This window comes from Chaetodon auriga, chromosome 12, assembly GCF_051107435.1.
Source record: "Chaetodon auriga isolate fChaAug3 chromosome 12, fChaAug3.hap1, whole genome shotgun sequence".
Classification (NCBI taxonomy): Eukaryota; Metazoa; Chordata; class Actinopteri; order Chaetodontiformes; family Chaetodontidae; genus Chaetodon; species Chaetodon auriga.
In genome coordinates this window covers 10,055,176-10,065,409 of record NC_135085.1, presented here as the reverse complement: position 1 = coordinate 10,065,409, position 10,234 = coordinate 10,055,176, and the positions used below count along the sequence as shown (strand labels likewise).

The 10,234-nt window shown below is 43.2% G+C and overlaps 2 protein-coding genes across 2 annotated transcripts; one reads left to right on the top strand and one right to left on the bottom strand.

The window, feature by feature from the left end:
- Nucleotides 1-340: 340 nt before the first annotated feature.
- Nucleotides 341-6,148, top strand: selenof (selenoprotein F). Its single transcript, XM_076745812.1, has 5 exons — nt 341-417; nt 1,536-1,703; nt 4,228-4,291; nt 4,832-4,881; nt 5,118-6,148. The coding sequence occupies exons 1-5, from the start codon at nt 370-372 to the stop codon at nt 5,247-5,249; spliced, it is 462 nt and encodes a 153-aa protein (XP_076601927.1). The 5' UTR covers nt 341-369; the 3' UTR covers nt 5,250-6,148.
- An 877-nt stretch (nt 6,149-7,025) lies between these two features.
- cldn18 (claudin 18) lies at nt 7,026-9,162 on the bottom strand. Its single transcript, XM_076745703.1, has 5 exons — nt 8,943-9,162; nt 7,890-8,054; nt 7,620-7,767; nt 7,408-7,521; nt 7,026-7,147 (listed from the first exon to the last, which is right to left on the bottom strand). The coding sequence occupies exons 1-5, from the start codon at nt 9,160-9,162 to the stop codon at nt 7,051-7,053; spliced, it is 744 nt and encodes a 247-aa protein (XP_076601818.1). The 3' UTR covers nt 7,026-7,050.
- Between the last annotated feature and the right edge of the window lie 1,072 nt (nt 9,163-10,234).

Genomic DNA, 10,234 nt, shown 5'->3' with positions numbered 1-10,234 from the left:
TCGACTATCGCTGTCTGTTGAAATCGGATTGGTCGATTTTCACAAGCTAACCTGAGCTCAGACAGCAGATGTCGCAGTTGTTTTTTGCTGTGTTTTTAACAACAGAGACGAGGAAGAAATTCTGAGTCAACCATGGATTATGCCAAAACGCAAGAAACATAAAATGACATTTAATTATCTCTAATATCTCACATATTTGTAGAAATGTTAGCGTATTTCATACAAATGATATTTTATCATCAAACATCAACCATTTTTGTAAAGATAAATTATCAGTTATGAGGGTTAACGGTCAGGCGCGACTGGGCAGCCCTTCAGCAAATACTGGGGGCTTCAGAGTTAGTTTCGGCTAACAAAGCAAGCTCCAAAATGTCGGGAGAGGTGTATCTCCTGTGGCTTCTCTCGCTGTTACAAACGGTAAGTGTGTTAACGCTGAAAATGAGCAGTTGTCGCCGCTTTCAGAAGAGCTTTACACTTATCATAAATGGTTGGCGAAGCTGTCATCTGTCTAACATTGTGCTCAGTTTTTGTGAGCCGCATCCTGATTTGCCCGGAGCTTCAAAATGACGTGGCTTATCCACAAGACCTATGAGCGCCGATGGGAAAGTGAAGCCTCTTCAATCTCTATTAGCTAACTGAGTTTTACAACCTATAAATTAGTCGGTATGTAGAAGCGTGTGTTTTGAAAGAGGAGGGCAACGGTAAACTAAGACTCCCGCTGTTCTGAATTTACTCGTCGCTGTGGAAATCTCTTTCCGGCTCAGTAAAATGAGACCTAAACGCCTGAAGCCAGCCAAAATATTATCTTTCCGTTTAAGGTAATCGGAAAACTGCATAGCCTAGAGAAAATGCACAAATCAGACTGTCAGAATTCCTTCGACACATTATAAATAGGGACTTTATATGGGGCGATCAAATTTGATAGAACACCGGTTTCCTGGATCTTGAAAGCGAAAACAGTTTACGTGAAGTCTGGTAGGGTCCTGACCGGTTTGCGTGTCAAGAAAAACAAAAAAACCCTGACAAAACAAAGTACCAAGGAACAGCAGCGGAGTCCTCTGTCATTCACTATGGCAACAGGACCTTTGAATAGAATTTTACGTTTGTTCTTTAGCAGCAAATCAGACTGAATCGTTTACCCTCAACCCTGCTAAAATCTCCTGTCAATCAATCAATCAATCAATCAATCAATCAATCAGCCAGAGGTAACAGAATCTAATCATATCAAATATGTTGGTCACAGTAGTTACTCTGAAGATGTCACTGAGAGCTTCATAGTGAATTTTGAAGAACTGAACACAGATTATAGATTATAGATGACAATGTTGTAGATGTCACGCTGCTGTTCTAAAGAGTTATTGATGCGTTGGTTCTACAGTGCACTTAACTTTTAACTCAGAGTGATTCACAGCACGTGGTTGTTATTAGCGTTCATTTCAGGATTTTATTGCACTTTTTGTCCTCACACTACTCAAAAACCTGGCCTTTTATATTTTCCTCTCTGTATTGCTGTTATCCCCCTGTCCTCTCTTCAGCTGTCGGCGTATGGCGCTGAGGTGTCGTCCGAGGTGTGCAGGGAGCTGGGCTTCTCCAGCAACCTGCTGTGCAGCTCCTGCGACCTGCTTGGGGAGTTCAGCCTCACCAAGCTCCAGCCTGACTGCCGGCAGTGCTGCCAGCAGGAGGCCCAGATGGAAGCGCGCAAGGTAAGGGGAGCAGCATATGTAGCTCACAGAGCTGCAAACAGGAAGTAATTGCCTGTCCTGATTCAGGCACAGCATGGGGCTTTTTACAAAGACCTATTCAAAGGAAGTGTAGTGGGAATAGAAGATGTGTAACCAGAAACACTGCAAACAAAAAGTGCGTGCAGTAGAATGATAAAATGAAGTTTTATTTTGTGCTGCATGACTGGACCTGACACATTTGATGATGCACAACAGATTGTTTAATATGTAGGGTTATGAGCTGATCTGTATGGTGTCTCTAATCGTTTACGGAGCTTCACTGAAGACAGGCTCCTCAGTGGGTAGTAGTAGCACTCAGAGGACCTCCTTGTCAGGATGCATCACATTGACAGGATGACATCTGCCAGCATTTGAACTGCTACTAAAAACAACCTAGTCTTAACCTCCCTCACACTGGGTCTGTTGACACTGTTTGCAGCTGTGCATCAGATCTGAGCTGCCACACACAAACTCTGTCACGATCCGTCTGTCTCAATCTTTCTCTGTGATGTTGAGAGTCGAGGCTCCTTAACCCCGAGCTTGACACTCCCCATGGGGTCCAAGTGTCAGGTTTTGCAGTAATAACCTCTCTCAGCCCCTGTCGAAGAGGTGTTACTGTGCGCTCATTGCTCCGGTGATTACAGCACATTCAGAGGGACTCCCCGCTGGGCTCTGACGGGTAAACACCGAGTCAAGTGATGGTGGAAAAACAATGTAATTTTTCTTTGATTAAGCAAAGCCCCCGGAGCTTGTGTGGTATCCTAGCAACAGCACCCTGGAAAAGAGTAGCGCACACCTCATCACACCTCTTGATTATCACTCTGTTTCAGGCAGACACTCCGAGGAAAGATGACTCCTCCTCCTCCTCATCACGATTTGAGGGAAAATGTCACAAAGAAGAGCAATTGGCTGTCTCCAGCTGCGCTCTGAGGGTACCAGTAGAAACGACAGTGTCGCTAAGCACATTTTCTTCTCAGACAGCAACAATTATCTGCCTTTAGAATTCTTTCAGTCTTGCAATTGGCATCAGTGCCGTGTCATTACACTCTCTGAGAAATGGCTTATTGCGCAGCCCAGTCGATTAGTAAGATTCACTGAGCACGGAGGGCATTTCGGTTACTCATTCTCTGCAGAGAAGCCTGGGCATATCAGCACCTCAGCTCCCCTGGGTGCCACTGTGTGTGCCTCTGTAGAGCAGGAAACCCTTCCTGAGTTTCTCTCAGGCCAGCACAGTGGATGACAAAAACAAGCCTTGTAAGCCTCAGAGGATATGTATGGCAGTAGTCTGTTTTTGTTTTGTTTTTTGTTTTTTTTGTCAGCAAATCCCACGAAAAGACCAAAACCAACAATGAATGGATTTACTTACTTTACTTACATAAGAATCGTCCATGTAGCCAAAGCCTAATACTGTGATATCTTATTCCTCTCTGCCATAGAGCTCAGCTGTCGTCCAGAAACTATTATTAACTCACACCAAAAAAATACTGTTGCGTTGATTACAGGATAATTCTGTGGACTTTTTAAAGAGCCAGGATTGAATGATCCAGAATAATCCCCATTTAAGACAAAAAAATCCCTTAAACCAGCGTCTTTTGGCATGTAAAGTCTTCACTGTGGTCTTTAATATCACAAATCTTAGTTAAACTGAAAGGACAAAACCTGTTGATTATATTTCATTGGATCTTGTTTTTATTAACCTGTAGTTCTACATGTGTAGCTCTTTTTTTTTAGTGCCAGTACTACATCATTTATAAATATCACCATATTTGCTTAAATCTTTTACAGTTGTTTCAGCCTCTGCCTGCAGGGTTAGTTGTGTACTGAAAGAAAGATAAAGAGAATACACGGATGGAGTTATTGACAAAGTAATACTTTCCCTGCTTGCTTTTGGTTTTGAAATCACTGATATAAGCAGGCTTATTAGCTAATTAGAAGCATTTCAACATTTTGAAATGCTTCAATGAGTCATTCATTCAATCATTTGTTTCCTCGCTCCTTGTTCTCAGAGAGAGTCGTGACTTGTCTCTGATCTGTGTGGTGAAATGAGAAGCACAGAAATTTCATTTCAGCTGTGCTGGATTGTTTACAGAAAGACAGGGGAAGAGGATAAGATCTGAGCTTTGCATGCGTAATTTAATTTGCCGTGTGAACCAGCCAACCAGGCCATTTACCACTCTCCTCCCTGAAACAGCGAGCAGGCCTTGAAATACTGCTGCGACACTCCAATGTCCTTTAACTTATTGTATATTGGTGCTGGAGGTTTGATTACAAGTGAGCCCTGCACAAACCGCCATCCATCAGCTCTGCTCCATATGCACAGGCTCACAGTTTAATGACCCCCAAGGAGTCGCCTGGACACGTTTATGAATCAGTCTGCCTGAATCAAATTACTCCTCCAGGCCAGTCATCCTACCACCAGCGGGGCCCCCAGTCCATTCTGTCTCTATGTGCGGGGGTGGGGGGTGGGAATCCACACAGGCTACTTAACATGTTTTTCTGCACACAGCTGTATGCGGGGGCCATCCTCGAGGTGTGTGGATGAAAACTGGGGAGGTTCCCCCAAGTCCAAGGTGAGTTCTCTGTTGGGATGTAATTATACTCTAATATGTCTTATCTTGTTTTGAATTACAGTAACAGCTCTTTCCTGACACTGAGCCTGTGCTGTGTGCAGGTCTGTGTATTAATCAGCGGGAGTGTGTGTGAAATATATCCTTTTGAGATCCCTTTTTGCAGTAGGTGGTCTAAGACGCCTCTGGTCCCTTTTTCAAACGAGCTTTTGAAGTTTTTTGCCCGCTGTGTCTTGGGAGCAGACCTCCCATCTCTGCTCAGTGTAACATTTGGTTAATTCAGTGTCGGGTTACGTCAGTGGAGATACTGCAGCTCGCCCCGGTATGGGGGTAGACGTCTGGAGCCCCGTCTGCGCCATATGGCTGCCGTTTGTTTACTTCAGCTGTAGCCGCTGTCTTTTCAACTGTCTCCACTGTTGTTAAGGATGCATTCTCAGGAGGATTTGCAGTTGTCACTAATTACAAACCTGCGTACGAAAATAGAAAGACTAATTATCTCATTCATTGGCTGACATTTGTCTCACCTGTCGTTTATCGCCTCAGCTTTTGTCAGGAGTGAAAAGCCGAAGATGTTCAAGGGTCTTCAGATCAAGGTAGGGTTAATGCGTTGTGTTGACGACGTAGCGCCACGATGACTCCTATTGTCTCATAATCAGACACATTAAGCCTCATCTGAGGGAGAAAAGCAGTTACAGAGATCAGATTATGTCGCTCAGTTGACTCACAAATGTTTCTGTGAATACTTTTCATTTGTATTACGGGCAGACCTGCCTTCCTAACACCCCTCCTCTTTTTCTCTCTTTCCCACTCACCCCATCCCACACGGCAGTACGTGAGAGGCTCAGATCCTGTTCTAAAGCTTTTGGACGATAACGGGAACATCGCTGAAGAGCTCAGCATCCTCAAGTGGAACACAGACAGTGTGGAGGAGTTCCTGAGTGAGAAATTAGACCGGATATAAGCAGGAGAATTCAACTTTGTTTTGTTTTTAGTCTTAGTGTCTGTTCACCCAAAATACAATCCCTCCAGTGGTATCTAGCCATGCAGGTATTTTCTGTTTTATATGCCAAGGTTGAGAGATATCTGTCTCTGAGGTTTCTGCATCCTCTGCTTCAATACAATTTTGCTTTTGCTGTATTAAGGTTGCAGCAGAAATCACAAGAGACAGATGTTTTCACATTTGAGCATATGAAACCAAAACATTGTGCGTGGTTAGAGACTAGTGGGGAAAAGTGCGAAAATGTTTCTTTGTAGTTTGAGTGAACTGAAACTTAAGTTATTTACCAATTTGTACACAACTTGGCCTTGATAGATGGTTGTTAAGTCACAGCTCTATATGACTGTTTTTGTACCTGAAAATCATCAATTTCTTGTGTTGATTTTACCAAATAACTTCAGTGATTGTGTGAAAAGACATAATCACAGAGCCCAGACGGGCAGCACATCTGAAATTCTGACAGACATTGCAGATTAATCGTGACTCAAAGTGGGTCCATTATGTTTGAAAAGTAATTCTCATCAAGACCTGTGTTGTTGTCTAACCTGTTCAAATTTCTGTTCCCCTTTTGTCTGTCTGATATTCTGTATAATTGTTTTTTTTTATAACGCTCAACATTGTGACTGATGGGATTTGCTGTAAGATTGAATCCTAGTGGCTCTCCAAATGCAGATGTCTTTGCCGGAGCACAGGCTAGTGAAGACCTCACAGTAAACCAGAGCTGGGATGTGAGGTCTGATGTACATTTGTGTTTTTCTGCATCTTCTGCTTTGAAGAGACACTGGATTTCTTTTGGATGCTTGTTTTTGAGCGAGTGAGGTGACTGTTTAAATATGCAACAATAAACAAAGTCTCTGATGGTTTTTCTCTCTGTAGCCTCTTTTTTTGTCCACAGGAATACAGAAGTGTGTGTGAAAACATAGTCATCTTGGTTATTATAGTGCAGAGCACTGCTTTGCTGTGCAGACTGATTTAAAACCAGAGAAGAATGTGCTGACATCAAGTGGTGTGAAATAATATTGCATGCAGCTCAGTGCAGTGACAGGTGGAGGCTCAGCCTGCAGGTGGACAAAAGGGAGTTACAAACACTCCCACCCCAATAAGATTTCTTTACCTTATTACATACCTCATGACAGTTCTCTCTGGACAGTACATTAGACCCTGTATTTCCTTATCAGGCATTCTCCGCAAGGGAAGAGGAACCAAAAACCACCAGAATGCCCTTTTTGCAGCATGAAAGCACTCGTTAGATTACAAAATACTATGTACATTGTATAGGGGTAAGGGTATTGCTATATGAATCCATCTCCCTTCACATGTCTTTACTCATTGATAAGTCCTGTGTTAATAAAAATGCAAATATGAGTTTCACATGTCAATAATCAGATATGTTCTCATTTATCATTTATTGAGCAATTCAAAGAACATATTTCACAAATGAGTGTTTTATTAACACAAACATGATTTTAACAACACTCAAGTAAAAAAAACCCCAAACATCAATTACGTGAGTACTTATAAATACCTCATAACCACTGAGAAGTGCAAAGGAAAACTAAATATTTTGCTGCAACTCCTTTCTAATTACACCCCTCACACTGCTGCTAGGATGTGAAACATTACTGTCTCTCTTTATCAGACAGTAAAGACGTGGTATTGAATGCATACACGAAGCAACTGAAAAAAAAAACAACACAAAACCTTCTGCATGAGAAAAGCTAAAAGCACTCAGCTCAGCAAACACAAAATGCCAGTGCTTCAGCTGTTACACATAGTTCTGCTCTCTCTTGCCGCCCTCTGAGTGGTGATCACTCTGGTCAGTTTTGGCGTGGGACTGAGGTTTGTAGACAACCCCTGGGTAACTGCAAAACAAGAGGCGACACATGGAGTACAGGTAATTCTACTGTGATATACTGTGTGTCTTCTGTCAAAGCACATGAAAAGGTCATATTTCACAGAGCAGGAGATTGGTACGAGTGAAAAGAGCATCAGTTCAGTCCAGGACAAATCTGCAGACTTCAGTAGATGAGCAGAGTATGTGGGCCTTCAGAGACTCAGACTTTAAGATGTTTAGGTGCTTTCTCATCCTTTGCTATCACTAGAAGTCTGTGAGGGGACTCACCTTGATTTTTCATTTTTCATTATTTCCCTGAACGCCAATGACTTCAAGACGCCTCCAACAAGCAGGATGCCCCCTCCGATCCAGGCTACGAACAGTGCAGGGCCAAATGTGTATCTGAAGGGACAACCAATATTCAGACCAAGTGCAGTGTAGCTCCAGAATAATAATAAGAATATTTAAATGCGAGCAAAATAATAAATGTTATATCCTACGTGGGCGCTAGTCCCATTCCTCCACTCATTCCCATTCCCATTCCCATCTCTCCCTGCATGTTTCCTCCATAGTTGTTGTAAGTGGTCATCCTGAAAGTGGCCACAATCTGGTTGGCGTAGACAGAAGCTCCTGCTATGGCACACACACCTGAGAGGAAGGTATGGAGAGATGTACAAAAATGACGAGTTGCTGGATAAATGATTCACATTGATAATATCTTACAAATGAACTTCCCATTTGATGGATTCAGAGTGTATTTATGACCATACCAGCGACAATGAACATGATGCCAGCAGTGAGGCTCATCTTGGCCTTGGTGGGGTCCTCCATGCTGTTCATTTTGAGGCATTTGAGGGAGAAAACTGATATGATCGTCCCGAGGACACTCAGCACCACGCCCACGATCATCAGGGCTCGCACCGCCTGGAAGGCACCTAGTGGACAGAAAGCACACCCTCAGAGACCCTAACAGAGATATGTTACGAGTCTGGTATCTAAAATCACTGATTAAGTGTCTAATCAGCCTATATTACATAGAAATGTGCGTCACAAGTGATATAAATCATGAGTCTGACAATAAGACTTATATTTGGTGGCATATGTAACAGATGTATTTGATCTCATTATGTGGCCTGTGCTCTCCTGTAGGAACCTGCCCTTTGCTTGTTGTTTGTTCTGTTTCTGATAACTGTGTTGACTAAGTCTCTGCCTGCCTGTCCATTATAGTGACCAGAATGCACTGGTGCTAATGCAAATACTGATAGGAGAAGGCTCGCAACAGGAACAAGAGTTTGTGTGAGGACAAAAGAAACTGAGAATAAAAAAAGTCAAACTGTTTAAAGAAAGAAAAAAAAAGTTATATCATGAGAGGCTTTTTGCTTTTGGCTGAAATAATCTGGTTTATCCCTTCAGCACCTGAAAGCGAAAATCCTCACAGATTAACTCAAAGTCTTTTAATCACCTTTATTAACTGTTTCAATTCCTAAATTAATATAAATGTTGACTTTCTGTGCTGCTTACACATGTCATCATGCAACTGAATGAGATTCATCACACACACACTAAAACCTCATTTCCTTCATTTAAGAGGAACTACTTTGGCCCTCTTGGATCTTCACAAATTGTGAGAGAACTTCCTCCTAAACCCAGTACTGGACACTTTAGTTACAGCTTCCTCAAACTCTCAGCAAACATTTTACAGTATTTCTCCTAACAGCACCAACAGAGCCCCACTCAAACAGCAATGAACGAAAACTTTGGATGCAGACAAACAGTCACCGGGGAGGCTCTGCTCGTTAAAACATAAGAGAGTTCTGTCCTACCTGAGAAGCCCAGGACGCCATAGAGCGGGCGACACTCTGTGAATCCAGAGGAAGCGGTCTCACAGTCCTGCCACAGACCCCTGTAGGTGTAAACGGACGTCACCACATCCCCCTGCCTGTCCTTCACGCTCCATCTGTTCATGGCAGTAGCTGCGATGAGGGCCACCGCGCCGATCAAGCCCAAAACGAATCCGCCATTCTGCAGAACCGAAGGCGCCATTGTTGTTTCCTCTTTTAGAAGTTAGGGAATGTACTTGAGAGGCACAGTGTGTGCAGGATAGTTTGTGCCTAGTTTAAATAGATAAAGAGCCTAATGTTTGAAATATATCTGCATGTGTAAATGAGATTAAGTAGAGGTGCCAAAGGTGAGCAGGTGTGTGTGTAGAGAATGAAAGTGGGCGATGTGGCACTTTGTAGCGATGGTGGCGTTGGGTGGAGACGGTTGGGTTTCACCCAGTGGGCGATACAGCCGCACGGGTTGGGCTATCTTGTGTGGAGAGGTGTGGACACAGTGGTGATAGGCACACCTGGCACGTAGAAGAGGGCTAACTGTTTTAATGTAAATACAGGAAACTGAATCACTGACTCCACCAGGCTTTCAGTAAACCGCCAACAGTTGGTAGATTAGTAAATGATGCAGTAATGTCCCAGATCAACACTCAAAAACGATGCAGCAGTGCAGAAAAACAAACATGCAGATACACACAGAAATGAGTGTGTCACTTAGTCATGTACAACGTAACACACTACAAGACAAACACAGGAATGAATAAGAAACTAGACAAGTGGAGATTCTTGATTATGACATGAGTCTGGACAGAGAAGTTCTCGAGGTGTTCCTTTAAAATGAGGTATGACAAGCCAAAGCTGTTATATAAAACCTCTGTTCACATCCACAGGGAGGCCAGAGGTCAGGCTCAGCCACAGGGCTGCATCCCTGGATGCACTTTTGGAATGATTAAGATTTGGTTTTTGCTCAAGGACACTTCAGCAAGATGAAATCTCAACAGCACTGAGACTTTAAACCTGCCACTTAATCCTAAGAACTTTCTCCTCTCCTGGCTGCCCAGGGTGTCAGCTGAAAACCCTCTGAATGGAGCGTTCTGGTGGCCAAGGGTTTAAGATAGTGACCATGTAATTATAATGTCCACGATTCACGTCCAGCCAAGGACATGTGTTGCATTTCTCCTATGTAATAAAGGCAACAATTCCTCCCAAAATGCCGTCTGGCCAGGACCCACACATACTGACGTAGCATCAGCGGTGAGGTCTTTCCTGTTTTAAGTTTGATA